The 27,334-nt window shown below is 46.8% G+C and overlaps 2 protein-coding genes across 5 annotated transcripts in view; one reads left to right on the forward strand and one right to left on the reverse strand.

Moving 5' to 3' along the window:
• PHLDB3 (pleckstrin homology like domain family B member 3) overlaps nucleotides 1-8,325 on the forward strand; it is a 36,062-nt gene extending 27,737 nt beyond the window's left edge. For all 4 annotated transcript variants that reach the window (XM_035119008.2, XM_035119010.2, XM_035119007.2 and 1 more), the window contains 4 exons: nucleotides 776-832; nucleotides 3,277-3,496; nucleotides 5,860-5,945; nucleotides 7,187-8,325. In XM_035119008.2, the coding sequence (XP_034974899.1) occupies nucleotides 776-832; nucleotides 3,277-3,496; nucleotides 5,860-5,945; nucleotides 7,187-7,321 (498 nt within the window). In that variant the 3' untranslated portion in view covers nucleotides 7,322-8,325. The remainder of the gene's footprint in view (nucleotides 1-775; nucleotides 833-3,276; nucleotides 3,497-5,859; nucleotides 5,946-7,186) is intronic.
• Nucleotides 8,326-8,397: 72 nt separating this feature from the next.
• LOC118087845 (C3a anaphylatoxin chemotactic receptor) lies at nucleotides 8,398-16,655 on the reverse strand. The gene is made up of 2 exons (XM_035120874.2): nucleotides 15,358-16,655; nucleotides 8,398-12,590 (listed from the first exon to the last, which is right to left on the reverse strand). Exons 1-2 carry the CDS (start codon nucleotides 15,413-15,415, stop codon nucleotides 11,539-11,541), a joined length of 1,110 nt encoding a protein of 369 aa, XP_034976765.2. The 5' UTR covers nucleotides 15,416-16,655; the 3' UTR covers nucleotides 8,398-11,538.
• Nucleotides 16,656-27,334: the final 10,679 nt, after the last annotated feature.

Consider the following 27,334-nt stretch of genomic DNA (forward strand, 5'->3'; position numbering starts at 1 on the left):
TCTGCTATTCATTTCAATGTAAAGGAAATCATAGAATTGCAGAGTTGGAAGGGACCCCCAAGGGACATCTAGCCCAACCCCCTGCAATGCATGAATGTCAAAGCATTGCTTAAAAAATGACCAGGAGTTGCATATTGGTTGCTATTCATTAGCTAATTAATTAATGGATAGGCCTGTTAGCCACTTGTTACCGGAAAGTCTCCAAGCAACTTGCAGCACATTAAAAAAAGAAGAAGAATAGGACTATGAATATATTGTGAAAACGAAACAAACATACACAAAACTCCCCAGTAACACTGTAGGAAGCCTTGGCAACACTAGCGATAGACCGTCAAGCCCAGAATCTAACATTAACCAACAGCATCATTGTTCTGCTCAACTCCGTTTTCTTTTCTTGAGACGGAACACCACAACATCTTGTTAGTAGTGAGGTCTAGCCGGTGGGCAGGCAGTGGGGGAAAGCGAACAGAATGCCACCCAGCCCCCCCCTTTTGCTATAAATCAGAATAACCTCAGTTGCCTGCCATGTGCCTCCGAGGACAAGGAAGTTGAAGGTTTCACTATGTCAGCTCTCTGCTCGCCTGGTCTTCACAGAGAGAGAGCGTGAGGGGAGGAGTTTGGGGATCCGTTTGGTTTTTATCTTTTGCGGTTTGGGGTTGTGTGCATGTGCCCGTGTGATGTTTGTCTTTTTGGGGGTATGTCTGTGGCTGCTGGCGCTTCGCTGCCTACCACCCGCTCTCGCCGGCAGACTCCGCTCAACCCTCTTTCCTTGCAGGAGGCCAAGAAAGTAGCCGGGGAGGTGAGACGCATGGAGGTGCTCCCGTCCACCAAGGTAGGAGAACTTCTGCAAAATCAAAACAAGCTTTTACAATCCCTTTCGTCTTTGGATTCCCAGCGGGAAGGTGGCTTGAGCTCAAACGGGCTTTGCCAGGGCTAAGCCTGGAGCCTGTTGCAAATTTGCTTCTGGTATGCACCTTGTAAACTGGGAAGGACTTTGAGCATGCACAGGGCATAGCTATCCTACACATCAGGGGGATGGGGAAATGATTCAGCTTTTTGATCAGAGGAGGTAGCCTCTGTGAACATGTGAGCAAAGCCGTGCTTCTTGCTAAGAGCAGCCCTGCAGCTGGGTCAAGCCAAAGGCTGATCTGCTCTTTGGCATTCTGTTTCCTTCAGTGCCCAAGCAGGCGCTTACAGGAAACTCACAAGGAGGACAGGAGTGTAAATAACACTTTCATTTTTGCTGTCCTGCAGCTGGTATTCAGAGCCATGCTGGAGTTAGCAAATAGAGATCATGGGATCGTAGCCATTGATAGCCTTAGCTTACATCAGGGGTTCCCAAACTGTGGTCCGTGGACCATGAGTGGCCCACAAGCATCCTTCAAGTGGTCCGCGGTTTGCCCTCATTAAATGCTCACATTGATTTTTCACTATTGCTTCTTTCATTTCTTACATTGTATTTCATGGCATTGTAATTTGAATTCTGTGGAAGCAATGTTTCTGTGGCAGCAATGTTTCTGTGGCAGACACTTTATTTTAAAAAAATCTCTTAATCGGCTTTTTATTTAAGTAGCTCCTGTCCAGAGGTTTAGATGAGAGTCTGTTTCCAAGTCCTGCTTGAAGATGCCAGAAGCGGAGATATTTTAACTAAGGATGTTTTAATGCCCCAGTGGAACTATGACTGTGTATTTTAATTATTTATTGATTTTATAGTATAATAATAATAATAATAATAATAATTGTTGCCCCAGCCACCTCTGGGTGGCTTCCAACATATATAAAAACATAAGAAAACTATAAAATGCTTCCCTAAACGAGGTTGTCTCCAGATGTCGTCTAATGGTTATATAGTTAAATATGACTTAGAAGCCATTTTGGCATGTAAGCGGTATGTAAATTAATAAATAATAACAATAACAATAGTAATTATATTGCTCCCTTTGTTTCTTTTATTGTATTACAATTTGAATTCTATTATAGAGAGAGAAACAAAAATACTTCTTCATGCAGCACACAGTTCACCTGTGGAACTCTCTTCCACAGGAGGCAATGATGGCCACCAACTTAGATGGCTTTAAAAGAGAATTATACAAATTCTTGAAGGAGAAAGCTATCAATGGCTGCTAGCCATGATGGCTGTGCTCTGCCTTCCTGGTTGGAGGCAGTAATGCTTCTGAACAGCAGCTGCTAGAGGGGAGAGTGCTCTTTTCCTTCGGTCCAGCTTCCGGGTCTATCACAGGCATCTGGTTGGCTGCTGTGAGAACAGGATGCTGGACTAGATGGGCCTGATCCGGCAGCCAAGCTCTTCTTATGCTCGTTCATTGTTAAGTATGTACAGTGGTGCCTCGTCTTACGAATTTAATCCGTTCCAAAGGCACCTTCGTAAGTCGAAAAATTCGTAAGTCGAAAAGCGCCATTGGAAATGCGATTTCCCATAGGAATGCATTGGAAACGGAAAAATTCGTAACCCTATCTAAAAATTCATAAGTCAAAAGAATCCCTATCTAAAACCACCGCAGTTTTTTCCCGGATGTCGAGACATTCGTAAGCGCGTGGCCATTACCCCCATTTGTAAGTCGAAAAATTCGGTTGTTGAGTCGTTTGTAAGTCGAGGTACCACTGTATCTGTGCTTTGAAAGGTGCTGTCAATCAAGGTAGGCAACGCTAGGTCAGGTGGGCTAACTCGAAAAGAAAGCTGGTGAATATATCTGTAATGTTTCACTTAACGCCAGAATTTCATACCCGAAGTAACATCCCCATTCTGCACCAGAAATGCCGTTTGCATATAGGAAGTGGGGAGAGATGTGTTATACAAGGCAGTCAAGCTTCAAATGCAAATTCTGCTCAGCTCCCACCCACTAGCTTGAGAACATGAGGCTTCATTATAAGACTGCAAGACCAAATCCAATACTTACAGTAAGATGGCGTGCTAGATTTGAAGATAACAGTCCTCTCCTGTTCATTTTGTCCCAGTGTCGCTGGTGTCCCTGGGTGTTCTGCCGGTTAACTGTTGGCTTTCATGTAGCATACAAAGCAGCTCTATAGACAGTCAACCTTCACTCGCATGCATTTCAAGCTTCTCTTTGCCTCCATAAGGACTAGAAACTTGCCTTGGCGAAAGTATAAAGCCAAGAACCTTAGGAAACTGAATTCTGTGCCCGGTTTGGCTTCGTGTGCTTGCATGGTGCAGTCGCAGAGTACAGGCTGCTCTGAGTGCACCCCCCCCCCAAAAAGCCACTTCCAAATTTAACCTTTGCCATGCTTGCCGTCCTGCAGGATCCTAACCCAGCCGAGATCCAGGAGCAAAAACCAGCCACATTCGACCTGCGCAAACACCTGGAGGCATCGGGGCACAGCGTGGACACCTGCCCCCAGGTGCGGGTGACCAACAAGTCCTGCAAAGGCTACCTGGTCAAGATGGGTGGCAGGATCAAGACCTGGAAGAAGCGCTGGTTCACCTTTGACCGTCAGAAACGTGTCCTAGCCTACTATGCAGGTGAGAAGGAGAGTCCACGGCCGACTGCCATGTAAAAAAATGCAAGAGAAACTCTGCTGGATCACGCCGGAAGCCCACCTAGTTCAGCATCCAGTTCTCACAGTGGCCTGATCCAACAGGCTGGTCCTGTAAGGTTGCTCCCACTTTTTATGGCTTGGGTGGGGTGGGGTGAAAGAAAGGCTTTCTCACCTGGGAGCATAACTCCCAAACATGCATAAAGTGCATGCAAAAATGTCCATAGAGTCAGAATTGTAGACTGGAAGGGGCCGTGAGAGTTCATCTAGTCCGATCCCCTGCAATACAGGAGTCTTTTGCCCAATGTGGGACTTGAGCCCATGACCCTGACATTAAGAGTCTTACGCTGCATTTACGGAACTATCTAACTTGAAATAAATGTTGTCTGGAGAAATGAAAAGCAAAAAACAAAATTGGATGTATTTATTTTATTTGCATGCAGAGATTTAAAAGACTGGCACCTTTTAGAGGTAATTTGGGTTTTTGATTGTAGTAGGGTGAGCCTGCTTATCCCCCGATTAGCCACCTGGGTGGGGGGTGCTCATCTGTTATCGGAACCTGCTGCTCTGGATGGCTCTTGGCTCCCCCAGTTCTGAAAGCTATGTACTGAAAGTTGGAGTACAGTTGTTCTGCCTGCAGAAGGTCCCTGGTTTAACTCCTCCCTTGCATCTCCAGGCAAAGGCGTCTCAGGCAGCAGACATAGGAAAGAGAGCTTCTGCCAGCCAGTGCAGAAAGTTTTAGGCTCAATGGGCAGATGTGACGATGGGTCCCTCTCTCTCTGTTACTATCAATGCGTCACAGGAATTCAGAGGGGAAAACACCCACCCTCTTCTCCTGCCGCCTCAAAAATAAACCCCTTTTACTTATGGGTTTCTCAGTAAGGAGAGCCTTCCAGCTTACGTGGCCTGGTACCTTAAGAAACTCTAGGCTGTCCGATGGAATAACCTCTTGCCTACAGTAAAGGGTCTCCCTCAGTTTGATTCCCCACTGTAAAAGTTTGCCCTTTTCACTCTGGCAACTTCTTGGCGCCTCAGGTTACCCTACTAAGCCTCCTCCGTTTAACTCCAGGACACAAACTGCCACCTCCCTGCCTGAGGTGAGTTTTGCCCTCTCTTGAGCCACCACGGCTGTGAGTCCTGGTACCTCGCTGGAATAATAAAGATGAACCTTTTTGGCAAAACAGAGATGAAGTTTTATTGTCTTAAAAGCATAAGTTTTTCTTTAACGTGTCATGTATTAATCTGCTTTGTTTCAGTTGTACAAAAAAACTCAGTCAAACATTTAACTTCAAGTTTTCCTAAATCTTATCTAAATTCCCAGTCTCCTGACCTCTCCACTTTCTTCATATAACCTCACCACACCACATCACACCACATCACACCCTCCTCCCTCTCCCTAACTGACCAAACCGACACTCCCTCCTTTTTTTTTTGAACCGGGCACAGTCCCGCCCCCATCAGAATTCTATGTCAGTCAGGCTGGAGGTGGATTAACTCTTTGCCAGCCAGGTAGGAATAAACATTTCAAAACTGCGTCAATTTGTCACAGCAGACTTAGAGCCAAACTGCATGTGGTGTTAATCATATGGCCATCCTTTTTTTCTTTCAGAAATTGACTGTGCATGGCCCCAATCTGGATCGGGACCTTGGGGTGGGCTTTATCCTTTTGACTCTGCCACAGCACTGATCCAGATCCTGTGCAATCCACATCCCTGCAATTTGTGTTGCAGGGTGGGGTGGGGTGGCAGAAGCATCCATTTATTGCAACAAAGCACCTTCCTTTGATCCCGAAAGTCTGCTCAGAGCATTAATCTCCCCCCCCCCTAATTCCCATGCCGATTGAAGCTCAAACCGCTGGTATGTGTAGAACATACAAATCAAGTCTGTTTGCATATTTCTTATTTGCGTATGAGAATTTGCATCTAGGTATAAAAAATGAAAATCATCCTCCTCCTCCATGGGGAAAGCAAGTTGCTAACAAAAATGAAATATACTGGAAAGCATAGTCATCTTCCTCTCAGGCTCTTAAATTTCACCAGGCTTCCTCTCTTTAAGCCATAGCCATTCACTTGTTTCACATCCGTAAGGACTAGAAACTCTTTGAAATAAAAAAATAAAAATGAAGAAATTAAAGTTTTGCAGTCTGCAACCCAGTACTATTTCCCCTAAGGAATTGCAGCTGGCACCCAATCCTGGAATGTCTGAGATTCTCTTAGAGAATGCCTCTAGGCTTGTGTTGTGGAGGGGTCAATGTGATGGGCCTGAGAAATTCTTGCCTGTCCTCTGTTTGGTATTTCCCCTGCCGCTCTCAGCTTTCTAATGTGCCCCTCTGCTTCTTTCTCATTGCAGACAAAGAGGAGACCAAGCTGAAGGGCGTCATTTACTTCCAGGCCATTGAAGAGGTGTACTACGACCATCTCCGCAGTGCTTTCAAGGTACCCAAAAGCACAGACCCTCCCCCCTTAAAACTCTCTTCCCAGTGAAATCCCTTGACGCAGAGCAAAGTTAAACTATGGTACTAGCTGCCACGGGAAGCAGTGATAGCCACCAACTCTGGTGGCTTTAAAAGGGGATGAGACAAATTCGTGGAGGAGAGGGCTATCAATGGCTTTACTAGCCATTTGGAGGCAGGAATGCTTCTGGAAACGGCAGGAGGGGAGAGTGTTTTTGTGCTTGGGGAAATAAGTTACATCAGGGGCAGGACTGGGGTGGGGAAGTGAGTGGAGCCGCAGGTGTGACCCTTAACCTTTGCATACCATAGCAGGTGGCATCTCTCCTTCCATGCAAATGGTAGCCAAAAGCATGTCAGGAAGCCACGGAGCAGGGGTCATTGAGGAGTGTAGATCTGGGGGTGAAGGGTTTGTAAACTGGGAAGAGTTGTCCTTTGCCACCCTGGGTTCCTTTAGGCAGGATAATAAACAAATAAACAAATAAACGGACACATTCCAGCTAAGCAGAAACCACCCGAGGACAGTGTGAAGCAGGGCAAATCGGGGTGGGGGTTATCTAGGTAGCATCCTGGGGTGAAATAAGAGAGGCTAGGTGAGCCGCTTTCAGTTCCCTGCCCATTATCTACCTCAGTGTAATCTGGAGTAGGCTAACTTTATCACTATGGGGAAGGATAGCTACAATAAAGATGACTGTGCTACTGAAAATGTTGTTTCTTTTTCAAACAATCCCAATAACAAGTGGACAAAATTGCTTTAAAGAATGGCAGAGAGATTTGGCAAGATTTATACGGCAGGGCAAAAAACCAAGGATAAAGTACAAACTGCTAACAGAAATAAAAGAAAGAGGAGGGTTTGCACTTCCAGACCTCAACTTGTATTATGAGGCAGCATGCCTAGTAAGGCTTAAAGAGTGGATGATATTAAAAAATGCAAATATATTAGATCCATATTTTTTTTCATGGAGTCTGCAGAAATTGGGTTTGTGCAAAGCACCTGCTCTAACAACTGAGATGTGGTTGCTTTGCAAAGCTGCTCTGCTGTAATTGAGCCTAGAGCTACCCCACAAAATGCCAGAGGATAAAATGAAAGTGTGGGGGGGGAGGTGTTGAAAGAGCACCACGTGCCCTGCCGTGAGGTCCTTAGGGGAGGAAGGGTTGGATTTCTAAAAAGTGCATCATGAGAAAGTTTTGTGTTTCCATTGTTCTTTCGACTCTCCTCTCTTCCAGAGCCCCAGCCCCAAGATGACCTTCTGCGTCAAGACTTATGATCGCCTTTTCTGCATGGTGGCACCCAGTCCAGAGGCGATGCGTATCTGGATGGATGCGATAGTCACAGCGGCAGAGGAGAACGTTCGCTACTGATGGGCCTCACTTGCTGTGGACATGTGGCTCCCATGCTTGACTATGGGGCCTGGCACTTCTCTCCAAGGAGGACTCCTCTGCTGTAAAATATAGCTCCTCCCCAGGACAGAGACTGATGGCAAGATGGGAGAGGCCAAACGTTTTCATGTTCGGTCAGAAGGCCTTGCGTCCTGTCTGATCTTTGGAACAACAGGGTGGAATCCCAAGTACCTTGTAACAGGGTAATCAGTCAATAAGAATGGTTGGCTGTGCCTGTTTTGTTCATACAAATTGCCTGAATACTGATGTTTGTTTTTTAATGGACCAGTTCAAAAGAGGTTTCTGAGTATCCCCTCTATCAGAAAAGACTTAGGGCGATGTCTTGGCAGAGGGAAACTCTTCTAGCCAGTTCTATAAATAAAAGTGACTTCCATTCCAAAGGATAAAAACCAGCTTCTCTGGAACTTGTAGCTCCTGGACATCTGCTGAACAAAGCGAATCATCTGGACTTCATGTGGATTTTATGAGTTGGCTGGACGTTCCATGAGTCACAAGTAGACTCCTGCTGGTTTTGTAGAAGTCATGGCTTGCACTAGCCCCAGCCAGCTGAGATTTGATCCTGGTTGTGACCCTTACAGGTACATCTAATTTCCATCATGCTACTTGTTTAGACTTGCTCAACCACGTGGCATTTCCACCCCTCCCCAGTAGTGTTTTTGTCACACTGCGTTCACATGGCTTTGACTGGATTGTGGAAGAGGTTTTTAATATGTGTGTTTGGGGGTGGGGGTAAAACTCTGCTACACCCCCTAAGCGGAAAAGCAAGGCACCTTGCCCACACTGTATAGACCTTCTTATATTTATTGTGTGCTTCGGTCTTTCTTTCTTTTGTTGGAATACCTGGGACACTGCTTAAAGGGGCAACCATGTATAAAACTGTGGGCTATTTATTATGTCAACCTTTAAAGATCTGAATGTCACTCAAGTTTTTCCCTCCTGCAATAAGAAGGTTTCACTCGTGGTAATTAAGCTGTCCAGCCTCCCTCCCTTTGCAAACTTCTCTGTGTCGAATCCTGCTCTTCTCCTGTATCTGCCTGGAAGTACACTAGGCACTAGCTAGAGCCTATTTTGGTACCCACCATGCGGAATATCCAGTTGTTCCCATGACTATGCATCTGTCGCGCACAAGTGACTGCTATCAGGGTTGATGTCATCAGGGCTCGGAATCATGAAGAAGACGAAGAAGAAGAAGGGTTTGGATTTGATATCCCGCTTTATCACTACCCGAAGGAGTTTCAAAGTGGCTAACAATCTCCTTTTCCCTTCCTCCCCCACAACAAACACCCTGTGAGGTGAGTGGGGCTGAAAGACTTCAAAGAAGTGTGACTAGCCCAAGGTCACCCAGCAGCTGCATGTGGAGGAGCGGAGACGCGAACCCGGTTCCCCAGATTACAAGTCTACTGCTCTTAACCACTACACCACACTGGCTCCCAAGAGCCATGAGACACCAGCCCAGGCCCACTCCCCAACAGTGGGGCTGCTAGTTCCCCCCACCCCTTCGACCTTCTTCTGGTGCCTGTTCAGCTGCTTTCTCCAAGCGCAGTGACAAGTCGAAGGAGCAGGAGCAGCTGAGGAAGGAGCGTAGCTCAGTGGCAGAGCATCTACTTTGCATGTACAAGGTCCAAACTCCAGGTAGGAGTGGGAGAAACTCCTATCTAAGTGTTGGAGTGGCAGCAGTACTGAGCTGGATGGACCAACAGCCTCATTCAGTATTTATTTATTTCATAAAAGGAGTACGCCTCTTGAAAAAGAACCTCAAAGCAGTTTATAAGACAGCTTCCCACATTCCTGTGAGTGTCTCTGCCTCCCATGGCTCCTCTCATACCTGTCAATTGCCAGATATCTCAGTGATGCCATTTTCCTGCCCATGTGGATGCTGCTGCAGCTTGTGAAACGCTGATTGCCAGTGTTTGCATGGTCCATGGATGGCATGTCACAAGCCCTGACAAACAGCTGATTGTTGGCCCTTGCACAACCTGCAAACCCCCTTTGGCTCACTCACATCTTTACCTGCCCCCAAACAGCCTCATTTATAGGCAATTTGCTTTTGCTCAACAGACTTTGCCCCTTCTCCTGCCTGCCCTCTCTTCGATCACAACTCTCTTCATCCCCCCAATATGAGCCAGCAAAAGAGCTTCCTTCAACATTCTGAAAGATAGGGAAGGTGAAAAATGTATTTTCCCTGAACTGTTGAAGAATTTTCATCCAGCTCTGAAGAATATTCAGTGAAATGCATGTACCCAGCACATACAATGTCACCACCTACATATAGTGCCGAGAAATGGGGATGGTTTAGTCCTAGGCCGCATTCACACCAAGTTAAAGCACTATGATACCACTTTAAGCAGTTATGAACTCCCCAAAGAATTATAGAAGCTGTAGTTTGTTAAGGTCCCCGAGTCTCTTCTCGCAGAACTTTGATCCCCAGAGTTCCCTGTGAATTGGTCGTTCTGAGAGGGGACTAGGTTCCTCCTAGCAACTCTCAGCACCCTTAACAATTTCCAGCTCCCATAATTCTTTGGGGGAAGCCATGACTGTTTAAGCTGGTATCATCTGGCTTGGTGTGAAGGTGGCCCTGGTCATTTGACTAGTTTTTTCTCTCCAGTAACTTGCTGTGGGACTTGAACCCAGGCCTGTCCAGTGAAGCTGAATGTTGGGAGATTCAGGACAGACTAAAGGAAGCTCCATATATAGCACATAGTTAAAATATGGAATTTTCTGGGTGTGACGGGTACCCAGCCACGAGCTGGGTAGCTTCAGTAGGCGATTAAGATGGTCAAATAGGTTTCTAGACATGGTGGGTGTATTGCAGCCAGGTTATACTGCCTATATATCACTGTGAAACTATGGTGGACTAGGGCTACTGTCCTTGCATCCTTGTTGCAGGCTTTCCTTAATAGGCATCTGAATGGCCACTGTGAGAACAAAATGCTGGCCTAGATGTGACCCACCAGGATTCTCCTTGAGACAGCACCACCTACAACAAAACAGCTCAGAAACAAAGCCTGCATGATTAAGACTGCCTGTCTCCTATTTGGGCTGGGGAAGCTGGATGAATAACTTGTTTTGTGCGATAGGAAACATTGAGCAAAGCTGTCGCTTAATCCTCAGGAGAGGTGTGTCTATTTTGAGCAGCTTCTACAATCCCATGTTTAGGAAGCCTGTTTGATGACTGTATTTAATAAATTTTTGCACCATCACAGGTACATTAAACAAACACACACACACACTCTGTGCTTTAAACCTGCTTAGCAACACGGCACGGAGGAGAAGAGAGGAACAAGGTGCTATTAAAAAATCCAGATGCCAGCAGAAGTTCTAAGAATCCTTCAGGGGTGGAAAGACACTGCCCCATGCAGCTTCAGACCACATGTGCTTCTGTCAACCAGAGCAAGTCTTCTAACTGTTCGATTCTGCAGGGCTGTTGTTGCAGGCATCTATCGCAAAGACACCTTAAGTCTCCAATGCTGACTCACCCAGACCTAGGAAGCCCTAGTTCCCTGGAAAGTCTCACTGCTCAGGGAAGGGGTGGGGGTGGGATTCTGCAATACCATGCAAGCATTCTCCCCAGGTTTTTAAGGGTCTTGGTTTTCCAGCTTTGCTAAGCTGAACTTCGGAAACTTGTCCTCAATCCATTTCCAGAGCCTGGTTCTCAAAAGCAGAGCTTTATTTGTCCCTCGAATGACTCCACATTTGCTTTCAGACCCAATGATAGGGCAAAAGACCACACACACCCACACACACACACGTTATGTTCAGAGAACTGAGACTAAGAATCAGCATTCAGACTAAACTTAGTAGGTATAGGGATTTATTCTAGAGTTCCTTCCTTGCCCTAGGGTGCACTCTCCTTCTTTCCAGAACTGCTCTTGCCCTGTCAGTCTAGTACAAATCCTGGGATGGACTTATCTGTGCTTAGACCGGGTCATTTTGAAAAACCTGACCTGGATAAAGAAATGGATCTGCCACGAACCTCACACCTGCTATACCCAGTTGAAAATGTTCAGAAAACATCGCTGTGTAGCACAAGGTCAAATTTCATTCTACTCCGCAATTTGGGGGCAGAAACAGGCCGTACAAAATTTGATTTGGTAAGGAATGTGATGGATTAATACTGTTTTAGCAAACGATGACACATAGGCCTCACAAGCCTCAAGTCTCCAGAGCCTTGAATTTGCTCACAGCACTCTATCAACCACCGTGGATTGGACCGGCTCAGCGACAGATGAAGTAGCTTCCTTCTGGTATCTGCTAGGCCTTCTGAAGGAGTAGCCGCTCTCTTCGAGCAAAGTTCTCCTGAAAGCCCCAGCCAAGTTGAAACGGCCGAGCTTCCTGCGGAAGTCCAGGCCCAAGAAGAAGTAAAGGATGGGGTTGGCACAGCTGTTGAGGTAGGCCAGAGAGGACATGAGGGGAAGGCCAATGGAAATCCCTTGACCCTTCACTCCCACCAACTTGAGGATGAGGAATATGTGGTACGGTGCCCAGCAGAGAAAGAAGGTGACCACAATAGCCAAGATGACCTTGAAGGGTTTGTTGGAACGAAAGGTGGTCTGCCGCCGCCTCAGCTTCACTGCGATGACCCCGTAGCAGATCACAATGATGGCAAAGGGAGCCAGGAACCCACAGACCAACCTCAGAAAATACAAGGCCCACTTCACTGAAACCTTGTCCCCCAGGGCGAGGGAACACTTGGTGCTACCTTTCTCTGCTACCACTCTTCGGTAAAGATAGAAAGGGAGGCTCGCGGCAGTAGCCACAAACCAGGCCCCAGCAGCAGCCAACCACGCCAAGCGGGGCCCCCGGTGGTTTTTGAACCACACCGGGTAAGACACGGACACTGCTCGGTCCAAGCTGATAGCAGCCAGGAGGAAGACGCTGCAGAACATGTTGAGGTACTTGATGAAGCTGTTTGCTTGGCACACGAAGCTCCCAAAGGGCCACCCCTCGTTGAAGGCGTTCTTCAGCAGCGGCACTATCCGGCTGACCGAGAACAGGAAGTCGGCCAAGGCAAGGTGGAAGAACCAAACACAATTGACAGTGTGTAAGACCTGGGGCGCTGTGATCCAGATCACGGTCCCGTTGCCGAGGGAGCCAAGCAGGAAAACCACACTGTAGAAGAAGATCTGGATTGTGTCCATGATTTTGCTCTCTTCGCTTCTAGCTTTGGAAGGCAGCTGCAAAGAGACACTGGTAGGCCACAGGGCAGTGGCGTTGACATCCATGATGGAACCTTCGAAAAGAGAGAGAAATGGGGAGTCAGCTGTTCCTGAGGCTGGTATGTGAACCTCGAAAGGAGAGGACTTGTGCCCCAGCAACAGCTGCAGGGCCACAGATTAGCCGCCCCTGCTGTAGGTGCCTTGAGAAAGAGACTTTTTAGAATTTTTTTTTTAAAAAATGATGAAAAAAAGAAGAGAGAAGCAGAAAGAAAGAAAAATTTATCCTTGCAAATGAATGCTGAGTGAACTCTTCACAGATTCAAGCCGGATTGGCTTGGAAGTAAGCCTGCCTGTCAAGCTATGAAAGCCAATCAAAATGCAGCCCACACCTCAGATTCATTTCTCCAAATCCCCTCCCCCAAACTTGCCAATTCCTCAACCCGTTTCTGCATTAGGTAGGCACTTTGAGGAGCAGGAACAAATCACGGCAAGAAGGAGGAAGGTCTCCCCTCCCCTGCCCACAGCCCTCTATCATCTGAAGGGCTTCTGCATTTTCCAGGGACTGCATGCAGTCTGATACTCCAAAAAGCAGCAAACCCCAGGGACCAGAAAAGGAAGTTGGATGAGAGACTTTTCTCCCTTCCTCTCACTTGTAGAACCAGGGTGGGAACCAGTCTGGGAAGAAGAGGGTCTGGGGTGGCTGGGGCAGGGCAGAAGAACTTGGAGGTTGGTAACACTTATATTTGAGGCAAGCTCATGAGCCTGTAAGGCTTCTCATCCATGCTGAGAAAGAAGGGTCTTGAGTTTGGAGCTTATGAAATGAGCAGATTACTGAAAGGTTCCTGTGAACCACAAATGCTTTCCCACAAAGGAGGCTGCCCGCTGCAACTCTGCCCGAGTCCCTGTTCTGGATTCGCCTCTTCCCTAGGAGCCTCCAACAGTGTTGCATTCATCCTGCAATTGCAGCACTCTGAAGGCACAGAAGCCCCAGAATTAACCTCCCTTAGAGGAGGGCTGCCTGTTGTGTACCTGCATGAATAACTACTCTAGGCTTTTCTCCTTTCATTCAGGAGATAAACAGGAACTCACACAGGAACACAACAGGTAGGCTTTCCAGACAGAAAGGTGGAGGTGGGGAAGGCGGCTGGAAACAAGTCCGAAGAGGAAAGGTTTAAGGAAGTGGGCATATTTAGCTTTGAGAAGAGAGAATTAAAAAGAGATATGATAGTCACCATCAAGTAGTCAAAAGAGCTATAACTAGGGTTGGAAGGATATTTCCATTTCTATTCTGTTTCTTATTTTTCCAGTCTTAAATACTGTCCAGCAGCAACTTTTTTTTATGTCCCTGTGAAAATTCACCAGCATTTTATCAAAAATTTCTCCCAATAAACACCTTTTTGTGTGCAACATTGACTAATGGACATATTTTTGCAAGCAATATAAACCATTTTTTCACACATATAATTCAGTTTCAGGCACACTATCCAAATTTATGCATTTCTGTACACATTATTTGCTGAAAATCTGCATAGCAAAATTCATATAAGTGCATATCTAGAAGGAGAGCTGCATTTTGTTTTCCGTATTGTTTTGCAATGTGCAAATTTGATACAATTTGCCTATAAATGTGAACTGAATTTACATCCTCACCCAGCAAACTAATCTGCATTTTCATAAACAACATACAAACCCAAACACTACCATCCTTTGAAATTTATCTGAATTTTGCAATGCAGTTTTTCAGGCAAGTAATGTGTACAGAAATGCATACGCTAGGATGTGTGTGTGTGTGTGCGCGCACACACACACACACACAAATGCAGAGATTAGTGAACACCAAATGCCAAAATCCATTATAGTACGCAAAATGACTTTGGGGGAAAAAAAGTGCTGATGGATTTTCACAAGTTTTTTAAATAAAAAAATCACATACTGATGTGGAAACGTGGAGAACTCGTGATAACAGAGGGAAATGACTGGCAGGGAGGGGTCTCAGGAAGAAAAGCTGGAGGGGAAAAAATCTGCCACCTGAAGTGGCTGCCTCACTTTGCCAAATGGTAGAGCCTTATTTTGGAGCACAAGAGTGAAAGGGTATCTTTATTTTCCCAGAAAAAGGGAATGACTCTGTTATTAGAACAGGGGGGAAATATCCATCTGCTTTGATTGACTTAGGCTGCGTACACACCATACATTTAAAGCACTTCCCCAACAGCCCTGGAAGTTGTAGTTCAACCCTGGCAGAGCTACAATTCTCAGCACTCTTCAAACACTACAATTCCCAGGATTCCTTGGTGGGTGGGTGTGCTTTAAATGTATGGTGTTCATTCAGCCTATGCCTCCCCACTGTCTCTGGCACAGATCCTTCCCAGCTCTGCCTTATGAGGTTGTTTTTAATTAGGAATAGCAAGATTGGAACCCGGGACCTTGTTGCTGCCTCCACTCAGCTGTGCTTTCTCTACACAAGAGTATGAACCACATACAGGAAAGTGGGAGGCATACGCTCCACCCTAAGCATGCCACTGAGGCCACACACCTAAATCACATTGGGATGCCAACATGACACACATTGCGATGCAAACCACAACGCAGACAGAGCACAATTTTGGCGGTCACAGACCACAACAGAGGTGCAATCTATGCAGGGAAGAAACAATCTCGCCAGATGGACGATAGAAGCATATTTACTTTGCTTCAAAAGACCAAAGCAACTGGAACAGCCACAGAGGCGAGAAAGGCCATTGTGATGTGTTTTCCCTCACACCAGCTTCCATCTGATTTGAAAACGTAAGCTCTAGAAGGACACCGTCCAAGAAGATGAAGCATCTTGGACCCAACCCTTACCTGTCAGAGGTTGCAGGATTCTGGTCTTGTCTTCTCTTTCGTTGGTTTCCTTGTGCATGAAACTGGAGACCTCTTGGTTGCTACTTGTCTTCCTCGCCTGGCTAAGACCTTGGTGTCTGGACAAGACAAAGATTAGCTCCTGATGAAAAGGGGAACTCGGTGATATGTTTACTTCATTTTGCGTGGAAGAGGGGGGAACACAGAGGCTGGTGTGTGTTCGGGAAGCTCTGCTTGTAGACCGAGATAACAGCAGCCAATTGAGGCACCAGAGAAGGCAGGAAGTCCTCTAATGAAGAGTTCTGTAGAAGCAAGGCGAGGCATCAATAAAAAGAAGAAAAAATCCAATTGCTCTCCTAAAGCTGCAGGGTGCGATGATTCATGGGAGACACAGATTTCACCCGATGCTTGACTTGAAGAGGAATTCTTTCTCTCAGGAGTGAGCTGTTCCTTTTGTAGTAGAGAGCGGGTTTGCAGAGTCGACAGTGGGCAGGGCTGGATGTGCAATCTGTGCAAAAGTTCAGCCAAGTTCTGCTACAAGAAACAGCTGAATTCTGCAACTGGAATATGAGCACATTTGCCTGATTTATTCCATGTTTTTTTTTTCTTCTGCAACAAGGAAAAGCTGGATTCTGCAACTTGAATGAAAGCACATTTGCCTGATTTATTCTGTAATTGGTTTATTTTTATTTATTTATTTTGCAAAAATCCCCCTAGCTGCTCTTAGTTATTGGGCTGGGGAAGCGCTGACCCTCCATATATCACACATACAGAGACAATTCTTGCATGTTTCTTAAGGGTGCTGACAGATGTTGTTGTTTAGTCGTTTAGTCGTGTCCGACTCTTCGTGACCCCATGGACCATAGCACGCCAGGCACTCCTGTCTTCCACTGCCTCCCGCAGTTTGGTCAAACTCATGTTCGTAGCTTCGAGAACACTGTCCAACCATCTCGTCCTCTGTCGTCCCCTTCTCCTAGTGCCCTCCATCTTTCCCAACATCAAGGTCTTTTCCAAGGATTCTTCTCTTCTCATGAGGTGGCCAAAGTATTGGAGCCTCAGCTTCACGATCTGTCCTTCCAGGGAGCACTCAGGGCTGATTTCCTTAAGAATGGATAGGTTTGATCTTCTTGCAGTCCATGGGACTCTCAAGAGTCTCTTCCAGCACCATAATTCAAAAGCATCAATTCAGATGTTAAGAGACCTTATTACCCTCACGGGGCTACAGTTCTCAGAACAGTTTAACAGTTCCCTGGTAACTCTCAACACCAGCATATCTGAAGGAGTGTCTCCACCCCCATCATTAAGCCTGGACAGTGAAGTCCAGCTCGGAGGGCCTTCTGGTTCCCTCCCTTTGAGAAGTGAAGCTACAGGGAACCAGGCAGAGGGCCTTCTTGGTAGGGCCACCCGCCTGTGGAACGCCCTCCCATCAGATGTTTTAGAAGGCAGCCCTGTTTAGGGAAGTTTTTAATGTTTGATGTTTTATTGTGTTTTTAATATCCTGTTGGAAGCTGCCCAATGTGGCTGGGGAGGCCCAGCCAGATGGGCAGGGTATAAGTAATTGCTGTTGTTGTTACCCAGAATAAATTGGACTTATGGTTCTCAGGATTCTTTGGGGAGAAGCCATGACTCTTTAAAGCAGCATGACACTGTTTTCAGTGTGTTGGGCAGATGGGGCCAAAGAAATACATGGTAATTTTACTAAAACTATGGTGCCAACACAGGGCAGCAGTTGTAGAGTCAACAAATGCAACATACACCAAATGAACAACCAGGACAGGAGTGTCTCTGTGTTAGTAATGTTTGGTATGTGCCATTGATCTAACAGCCCCTTCGTCCGTTCGGAGGTTGTTCAGCCTTAGCCACTGTTGGGGATACTTTATGGAAGAGGCGATGCTGCTGTTCCGTTACATAATGAAAGCATCGGAGAGAGCGGACTCGGGCTCTCTGCTAGAGTGCTTATCATTTTTATTTGAACATTTCAACATTTCAATTTTAAAATTTATTTCAAGGAGCGTGTCACAAACACATCGTTATTTCAAGCACCACAGATTTACAGATATAAACTGTCAGATGTAATGCAACACAGATGAGGATGACTCTTAAAAAAAAACAACCTCCTTTGGACAGCTCTCACAGGAAACCGAAGCCGCTGTCTAGTTTGACTGATAATGCAGATAAATTTAATAGGCAGTCAAACTAGATAGCAGCTCCTCTTTCCTGAAGATTAGGCTGCATGTTAGAGCTATGAGGTCTGCTTGCAGTCTGAGGCTAGGCACACATTTGTAACTTATAACTCTGTTCCCCACCACTGCATTTTGAATTTCTATTTTTAATGTTGCTATATGCATCAGAGAGAAAGTCAAGGATGTTTTCACTCGCTGTGCGTTACCGAATTTGTTTTGTTGAGCTCAACTCCCTTCATTGAAGTTGTCCTCGGTGCTTGTTCAATGGCTGTTTCAAATGTACACACCTCAGCTTAACTGTGGGTTGCATTTTCAAATCATATTCCTGTATTGCAGGGGGTTAGACTTAAATGATCCTCAGGGTCTCTTCCAACTCTCTGATTCTGTGATATAGAGTATTTCTAAGCAAACTACAGGATGCACATGGATTGGGGTTAATGCCATGTGTGTTCAGACATCAGCAGCAGCAACACACTGGAGCTGGAGTAAACAGTAATGTTTTCAGATGGAGGTTCTCTAAGGAAATATTCACACAATCCATATAAAGCACTATGATGCCACTTTTAAGCAGCCAGGGCTTCCCCGCAAAGAATTCTGGGAGCTGTAATTAGTTAAGGGTGCTGAGAGTCATAAGGAGAGTCCTATTATCCCCATGGAGCTAGAGTTCCCTGGAAAGAGGGATTGACTGTTAAACCCCTCTGGAAATTGTAGCTCTGTGAGGGGAATAAAGGGTCTCATAACAACACACGGCACATTTTGCACATAGAAGGACCTGGGAACAATCCCTGGTCACTGGGTGACCTTGGGCCAGTCACAGTCTCTTAGCCTGACCTACCTCACAGGGTTGTTGTGAAGGGGGAAAAAGAGTGGGGAGGGAGAACTGTGCATGCGACCTTGAGCTCCTGGTGGGATATAAATGCAATGATAAATAAGGGTGATATTTAAAGCTAGGAAAGCTTTGGTGCAGCTGCCTGAGCAAAGTCTGGAGCCCCCTCCAGCTGTTATGGAAGGGAAGGGAGAAGACAGCCAGTGCACAAGAGAAAGTCTTCCTAGGGTCTCTCGCTGCTTATAAGAATGTATCATTGCTTAGAGGGCTGATGCCAAAAAAACTTCAGCTATTTACTTTTAGGATGTTTTGCAACAAGCAAATTAAACCAAGATTACTCAGAGGTCCCCCGCCCCAGCATTCCCATGAAATGCCACATTTTGGAGTTGGAGCTGTGTTTGCAGGTGTCTGTGACTGACAGGCAGACTTGCCATGAATATGTGATTCACCTTGATTGTATTGTTCATGAGGATGTGGGTGGCGCTGTGGTCTAAACCGCTGAGCCTCTTGGGCTTGCCGATCGGAAGGTCGGCAGTTCGAATCCCCATGACGGGGTGAGCTCCCAATGCTCTGTCCCAGCTCCTGCGAAACTAGCAGTTCGAAAGCACGCCAGTGCAAGTAGATAAATAGGTACTGTGGCGGCAGGAAAGTAAATGATGTTTCCATGCACTTTGGTTTCCGTCACGGTGTTCCATTGTACCAGAAGTGGTTTAGTCATGCTGGCCACATGGCCCAGAAAGCTGTCTGTAGACAAATGCCGGCTTGCTCGGCCTGAAAGTGAGAAGATCGTCACAACCCCATAGTTGCCTTTGACTGGACTTAACTGTCCAGGGGCCCTTTACTTACCTTTTAACCTATTGTTCATGATCCAGAACAAAGCATCAAACTACAAAGGAGTGGGGAGCATGTGCCTTTTAAAACCTTGGTGATAAAATCTCCAAAGGGCTAGCCGAGGAAAAGGGCATGACAACTTTCACGTACAGAAACTGGCTTGGTTTGACAATTACATATTTCTTCAATACTGGCAATGAGGAAGCAGCCTTCATTGTGCCTGAAGGCGACAGGCTAGTTTAGAAGGTTGCTGGGCAGACCAAGTGACAGCCCTCTCCTTCAAGGCTTTGCTTCTGTTGCCCAGCCCCTTTACAGTTGCCACCTGAGGCAACCACCTCCCTCTGCCTAAGGCCAGCTCTGCCTTCAGTTGGAGGGATCAGATAGTAGCTGTTGGAAAAGACCCTTTGCTTCCTGAGACCCTGTGGGGCTGTTGCCAGTCAGAATAGACAATAAATACCAGACCTGGAAACTCAAAACAGCCTCCAGTGATGTGGAAGGAAGGAGGTGGCGGCACTCTCTGAAAGTTCTCTCAGGTCTTTAGAGAGACACTCAAGAAGCAACGAGATGTCTCATTTGGTGGGGATCCTGTAGAATAGTGGGTAAGAAGGATGAAGACACAGCTCTCAAAACAACCAGCTCTTTATTCTAGCTCTGAGTCCAGACTGAACAGCAGCTTAGCCAACTGGCTTATATACCGTGTTTCCCCCCTTTTAAGCCGTAGTCATAAAATAAGCCAGGGCAGGATTTTAAAACTTTGTAAAATATAAGACATACCCCGAAAATAAGCCATAGGTCTACCTGCAGTGCCGCGCCGGATCGAGGAGGTTCTTCTATCCTACTGCCTTTTAGACTGTGGCCTGCTGGCAGCCTGCCGGGTCAGCACCGATCAGCGTCGCGCTGAGCACTGGATCGAGGAAGCGGTCTGCAGGGTCGGCGCCCAGCAGCGCCGCACGGAACATCACCTCCTCTATCCAGCACGGCGCTGCTGGACGCTGACTCTGCAGACCCGATCGAGAAGGCGGCCTGCTGGATTGAGGAGGTGGTGTTCCGTGTGACGTTGCTGGGCGCTGCCCCTGCAGGCCGCTTCCTCAATCCAGTGCTCAGCGCGGCGCTGATTGGCGCCGACCCGGCAGGCCGCCGGATCAAGGAAGGTGCACCGCCGGGGCGACTGGCGGTGGCGGGAGCCCTGCTGCCGTAATATTGTGGGCCGCATGGCCCGAGGCAGAGTGGCAGCGGGAGGCAGAGCGGCGGCGGGGTGACTGACGGCGGCGGGAGCCGCGCCGCCGGAAGCCGCGCCGCCGGAACGTTGTGGCCTGAGGCAGAGTGGTGGCCAGAGGCCCGCTGGCCCTTCCGCACCGCCGACGTGACGGGCGGCGGCGGGAGCCCTGCTGGCCCCGTCCGCCTTCTGTGCGCAACAAAAAAGTGAGCCAAAACCTGGCGCGCAGCTCAAGCACGGGACGAGGGGCACGATGAAGCAGCCCCACCCCACCCCCTGCAGAGTCTCCAGAGTCAGATCCCTCGGCAGGATCACTTCCCGCCCCCACTGCTTAGAAGGAGCTGCCGGTGGAGCGCAGGGAACCTGGAGGGGTGGCGAGGAGGGCAACCTGCCCGTCTGCCTGCCTCCCTCTCTTAACTGTTGTAACTTGGCAAAGAGGTTTCCCACCTCATCGTCATTGCAGGCAGGCAGCCACTTTAGAGGGGAGGAGCACGAGGAAGCGGGGAGGGGGAAGTTAATTAATGTTCAGAGAGTTAGCTTGGGAAGGGGACAAAGGGAAGGCTTTAAAAGCGTCGCGAACGGGGAGATATTCTATTTGGAAGAGGAATCCGTCCTCTCGCTTTTTTTTCAGCAAGGCGTCCCAATGCAACGGCTTGAGTATCTCCTCTTTTACGTTGCAATCTGTGCCAGCTTTTGCAACTGATAGGGCTCCATTGCCGGCACCCAGAGCGGATCTATCTATAGACAGTTCTTGCTTCATAAAACCCAAGTCTTGTAGTGCCGTAAATAAAAAAATAAGACATCCCCTGAAAATAAGACACCGTGTGGTTTTTTGAGGAAAAAAAGTTATAAGACGGTGTCTTAAAAAAGGGGAAACACGGTAGTACTCAGTAACTTGCAACAGTAACAAACTTCCCCTAGCTACCCAATCCATGAACAGCACTCTCAATCCTTCATTTGCATGTTGTGGACCTGAGTGAGAACTGCAGCCACAGTGGGCAGGGTAAGAACTGCAGCCATGGTGGCCAGAAGGAATACTGCAGTTAACTTAATACATAACAGATCCAAACAGCATCAACTCTTGTGTCTTGGCAGGGGGGGGAAAGCGGAGCAGTAAAATGGGGTCAAAACTGCTGGTGCTTGGCAGCAGCAATGATATTTGTACAGGTGAAACTCGGAAAATTTGAATATCGTCGAAAAGTGCATTTATTTCAGTAATGCAACTTAAAAGGTGAAACCAATATATGAGATTGATGCATGGCATGCAAAGCAAGATATGTCAACACTTTATTTGTTGTAATTGTAATTATTTGTCGTTAGGTGGGTCAATTATAAATGGAATGTAATTAATGAAATGTAATAGCGATGTTTATTTTTGCATTATTGTAACTATTTGTTTTATTACTGTGGGATTTCCAAAAGAAAGCATTTGTAAAAATTAAAATTAAAAATAAAAATAATAAGTTGCATTACTGAAATACAGTGGTACCTCTACTTACGAATTTAATGTGTTCCGAACGCACATTTGTAAGTCGAAAAAAAATGTAAGTCGAATCCCATAGGAATGCATTGGGAGAAAAAATTCGTAAGTCGAAGCAACCCTATCTAAAAATTCGTAAGTAGAAAAAATCCTATCTAAACCTCATCCAAGATGGCGGACAGAGCTCCATTCGCAAGTAGAAACATTCGTAAGTAGAGGTACCACTGTAAATGCACTTTTCAATGATATTCAAATTTTCCGAGTTTCACCTGTACCAACATATTTTTGCTATCTTTTTCTGTGGTTCTGCAAACTTTCCAGGTAAAGAAAAAGGAAGTCTGGTTGCTGCATCTCACTCTGTGAAACCTTCACCACCCAGGAAGCTGCTCCGTAGCTACTTCCTTTTTCATGTCCTGAGACGAAAGCTCCTAGCTACCCTGCAGTCGCGCATCACAGAGAGATGCTGTGGACTTAGCGTGACAGCCTCCCCTGGCCTCCCCATCCCAAAATAGCAAGGAGACTGCTCAGCTCTTTCTACTAATGGAGGACAGAGATGGGGGGGGTGTCAATCAATCAGGCATGTGATTGCTGGCTTCAGTCCTGTAAGAGCTTTCTGCTCACATGAAAAACTATACCCAACTGATAGAGAGTAAGTTGATAAAAAAGGGGAGCCTTTTTTTATCCAAGTCATAGATTAGGATTTATTACACATTAGTCTCTTTTTCTTTTTTTACAAAAAGTAAACTCCAAGCAGTATACAACACAAAAATTAAAACAACTATAATCTCAGAACATTCATGTACATAAAATACGATCTAACACATGCCACCCATTAAAGAAGGCTGCACTATCTAAAATTATCCAAACTAAAGGCCAAAAGTTTGGCTGAAAAGAAACATTTTTGCCTAGTGACTCAAAGTTGGAAGTGATGGAGCCAGGCGTGCCTCCCTGGGGAGAGCATTTCATAAACAGGGAGCCACCACTGCAAAGCCCCCTTTTTTTTGTTGCCACAAATTGAGGTGGAAATGTAGAGAACTGGACTTAAGATGGGAGAAATGAGAAACTGAGAGAAACAGAAATGGTTGGAGTCACCCACCCACACCTGAAATTTCTGAAGATTGAAGCTGAGATCTCCTACATGCAGAACAGATGGTCTCCAACCAAGCTACAGCCCTTCTTGACCTTTGCCCTCTACAATTTGGAGAGTGACAGGGATGGTGACCAAGGGATGTTGCCTAGCACACACACACACACCCTCTCTCTCCTTGCTTGGGTGTAGACTTTTCACAGGAACAGAATGCCCAAAGACGGCATTTGTTATGGCAAAGGCTTAACCCAAGGACCTCTTCCTAATGCCAGGTCTCTGCTCAGGGAGACATAAGATATAAATATTGCCCTTTCCACCTCATCACTACTGAGACGATTAATCTCAAACTACGCATTAGATTATTCATATCAGATTCCCCTCCCTGTTCTCCCCATCAGCGTTTTCTTATCTCAAGCAAGGTACCCACAAGTGCTGTCGGTGGTGGTGGTGTTTTAACCCTTTTCTCTCTGCCCGCACCAAACCACCCCAAGCTACTCTTGAGTCAATGGGAGAGATTGACTGCTACCCATTACTGTTCTCCCCGTGTAGCAGCCAGAGATGGAAGAGAGGCAGAAGGGAGAGGGTTGAGATGCCTCTCTATCAACCCTCATCCCCAGGTTGGTCTCTCATTCACGATTGCAGCCTAGGTGACTGCTTTAAATAAGAGAGAGAAAGACAGAGTGAGACTAGGGGGAAGAAGAAAAATCCCATGCTGAAGTCATGTGTAGTTTGAGCTTGAGTAACAACAGCCCGCCCACACACATCCCTATAAATAGGATGGAGAAGCACTTCTAGATCAAGCCAAGGCAGCATTGCAACTTTTTTTTATTTTCATCATGCTTTGTTCTGTTTTGCTGGCCTTTTCTCTTCCTTCCTCTTTCTACTCCAATTAGTACAGGGGCATGGGAAGATTTCTTTTACCCAATCAGGCCAAGCGTGCATCTATCTCAGCGGTGGCCAAAGAGATTGGCACCAGTTCTGACTGCAGCCAGTGTTGGGGTACCCAATAGGCAGGCTAAGCAAGTGCTTAGGGCACCAGCAAGGCAGGGGCATACTCACACAAAGCCTTAAAGAAGAAGAAGAAGAATTTGATACATGGTATTTCAAAACAACAACAACAAGAAAACCTTATACAGTAGCCACCATGGGAAAAGCCAGAACTTTGTCAGATGTTTCCCTATTTTCCAGGGACATTTCTGGCAGGGGTGCCAACTTGAATAAAATATTGTGGGGGGGCCAGGTAAGCCCTGCCCCACATAATTCATCACATGACACAGTGTGCACACAGCATTTGAATGGGAATGCCTATCAACTTTGTGGGGGATCAAAGCCCCCACGGCCCCTAGGAGTTGCCTCCAATGATTCCCGGATTTACAGAAGCTGTCACAGTTTCTGATTTGATCCCAGGATCTCCTGCTTTCCCTTGGGACATCCCTGTTTTCATCGGAGAAATGTTGGAGGGTATGCTTTGTTAGATTTCATTACACTCTTCCCTTATTTTGCTGCTCTCCTTTAATTACTTTTCCCACCTAAACTAGGAGGTGTCCTACTACCGTAATACGAAAGAATGTGAGGAATTTGGGTTCTGCTGCATGTTGCAATAAATGTGCACTATTATTATTATTATTAAAAATACTTTATTCTTTATTTTTTTAAAAAATTGTTTTATGGTTTGTCTTACAGCCCAGTATACCTGAAGGAGCGTCTCCACCCCCATCGTTCAGCCCGGACACTGAGGTCCAGCACCAAGAGCCTTCTGGCAGTTCCTTCCCCACGAGAAGTCAGCAGCGTTCCTAGCCCAGCTGGTACCGGGGGCGGCATCTGTGCGGTAACCCACAAGCGCAGTCCGTACGTATGGAGTGTGCATGGGTAGAATGCTGCACGTGCACAGTTTGTGTGGGGTGCTGCTAGCACACAGCCACCTGTGAAGGGGTGCTGTGTGAGAGCAGCTGCATGTAGGGACTGCGCATGTGCACCGCCCCGTATGGAGTGTGCACGTGCAGGATGCTGCACATGCACAGTACATGCGGGGTGCCGCTGGCGCACGGTGGCCCCACGGGCCGCTCCTTGCACACAGCAGCCCGTAAATAGGTGCCGCAAGAGAGCGTCAGCCCGGGCTGCAAGGCCGCCACACACCGGACCACGTATGTCCATATGGCGCACACGGGCGGAGGTGAGGGCCAGTGTTGGCTATGTCACGAGGGCTGATGTAATGCACCATATTATTTTTTGGGGTGGAAACCTGTGGATCTCCAGATCTTGTTCGACTCCAACTCCCATCATCCCTGACTGGCTGTGCTGGTTGGGGCTGATGGGACTTGGAGTCCAACAACTGAAGGACCATAGGATCCTCTCTCCTGTGATAAAGGGCTGTGTGCCGGGTGTGTTTCTCCATCATTGTAAGCTGATAAATGTGAAGGACAAGGAGTCTCTAACACCCAGACAGTGGTTCCCACTGTGCTTTCAGCAAAAACGGGATTAAACCTCCAATTTCACAAAAGATAGGGCTTGGCTCTCGGTTACCTCAGGGCACTTTATCCAAAGCCTCTCACCACCTTACTACCAGTGGGGTTTTCCCTCTCATGGATCCCTACTGCTCTGGTTAGCCTCTCCCTCGGGCCACTTTGTGGCTTTCTTGGCTTCACTGACCAGCCCTTAGTTTGTCAGAAGTACTTTGAACTAGCTTCCTTTCCTGACCCCAGGGAAGCTTGGTTCTCTTCTTAGTCACACAGCTAGAGGAACTGACACACTGCTGGAGTCAATTAATGTTTAAGCACATTTAACTTTATTTATTAACTTGAGAACATGGATTTCACTGGTAACTTATAGTGCATTCCTTTCATTATAGGACACAGTCTTATTAGAGCATTTCATCCCTCCAAAACCTAACCTCCCACTCCCCACTATCTCCCTCTCCACCTTTTCCAACCAACTCCTCTCCCCCCAACTGACTCCTACTAACCGTTATCCCTCTTTTGTTTTCAAACACAGTCTAGTTCTGTTATCCCTCTTTTGTTTTCAAACACAGTCTAGTTCCGCTTCCTGGAGAACTGCCTATTATTGGAGGTATAGTTTAACCCCCAACGCACCGGAATCCTCAGCAGGCACTAATGGCAGACAGCATTTGGGCAGCAGCAAAGTCCCTGATTGGTTGGCCCTGGCAGAGTTTCCAGGGACACTGTGGGCATGTCATTCATTTTTAACTCCTTTCTGTATCTACGCTGTTGTCTGTTTTCCCCTTCCTTAGCTGAGCGCACTTTGGATATGGCAGCCAATAAGTTAGTACAGCAGCAGCTGATCTCCATTCCTGGCTTAATATGAGTATAGGATTGTTCTGCCCTCTTTGGGAGCAATTTGAATCTTGCGAATAATTCCTGCTCACCTTAATCCCTGTAAAAGTCAGGCTTGTCCTGTGAAGAATCACACTGGGATTTGTTTAGTTTGTCTTTACCGGCATTTGACCCCACGAAAGGTTGTTGTGACCAAATTTGGAATAGCGTGCACAGTGGGGAACACCCCGTCCCAAGCTGGAAAGGTGCTGGAAAGAGCAAATGAGATGATCAAGGGATTGAGGAGCTTTCGCCATGAGGAAGGCAGGAGTCTTGTGCACTTAAACCTATGGAACCCCCTGCCACAAGATGCAATGGTGACTAGTTCCATTAGTTTTCAAGGGATTAGACAGATTCATGATTTGTCCGTTATGATTAGCTTTGAGAGCTCATTGGAGCCTCTAACTCCAGGTACAATATGTGGTGGGGTGCAGGCTATTTTTGTGGACTCCTTGGAGGCACCTCATTGGCTACTGTGGGGAGTAGAATGGTAGAGAATGGATCTTCTTATGTATTTTTCCGTACCCTCCTTCTGTCATTAAACAGGGCCATTGATGTATCTGGTGGCACCTCTCAGTGAGGAGGTTCCATCCCACTGGTGACCAAGATGGGGTCTTTGGGGAACTTAAGGCAGCAACCCTTGGTCAAGGTAAGCTGGTCCGGTGTCTGATCAGTGCCTGATTGGGAGACCAGCCAGGAACTCTGTCTATGTTAACTTAAGTTTCATGGTGGAAGGAAAGGAAGATATAAGCGTAGTAAATAAAATGAAATTGCTGGTCCTTATTTTAGATGCACTAATGGGACACACTGGAGCTGCCAACCCTTTGTGGACCATGGGCACACCTGCAAACTGTAGAAACTGTTAATGGAGGACACCACACATGTGCCACAACTAAGGATGGGCAAATCTGTCAATTTTATTTATTTCATTTCCCCCCCAACCTGCACCAGGAGATTGGTGTGAGAACTATGAGTGAGTGGTGCATTATTTTAAGCCTTTCCTCCCTGCCAGCTCCAAATCATCCGCA

The sequence above is a fragment of the Zootoca vivipara genome, chromosome 6 (assembly GCF_963506605.1).
Source record: "Zootoca vivipara chromosome 6, rZooViv1.1, whole genome shotgun sequence".
Taxonomy (NCBI): Eukaryota; Metazoa; Chordata; class Lepidosauria; order Squamata; family Lacertidae; genus Zootoca; species Zootoca vivipara.

Coding starts and splice junctions, on each gene's coding strand:
- LOC118087845 (XM_035120874.2), bottom strand. CDS start 15,415: ATGCACAAGGAAACCAACGAAAGAGAAGACAAGACCAGAATCCTGCAA. Junction 12,591..15,357: donor AATCCTGCAACCTCTGACAG/GTAAGGGTTGGG, acceptor CTCTTTTCGAAG/GTTCCATCATGGATGTCAAC.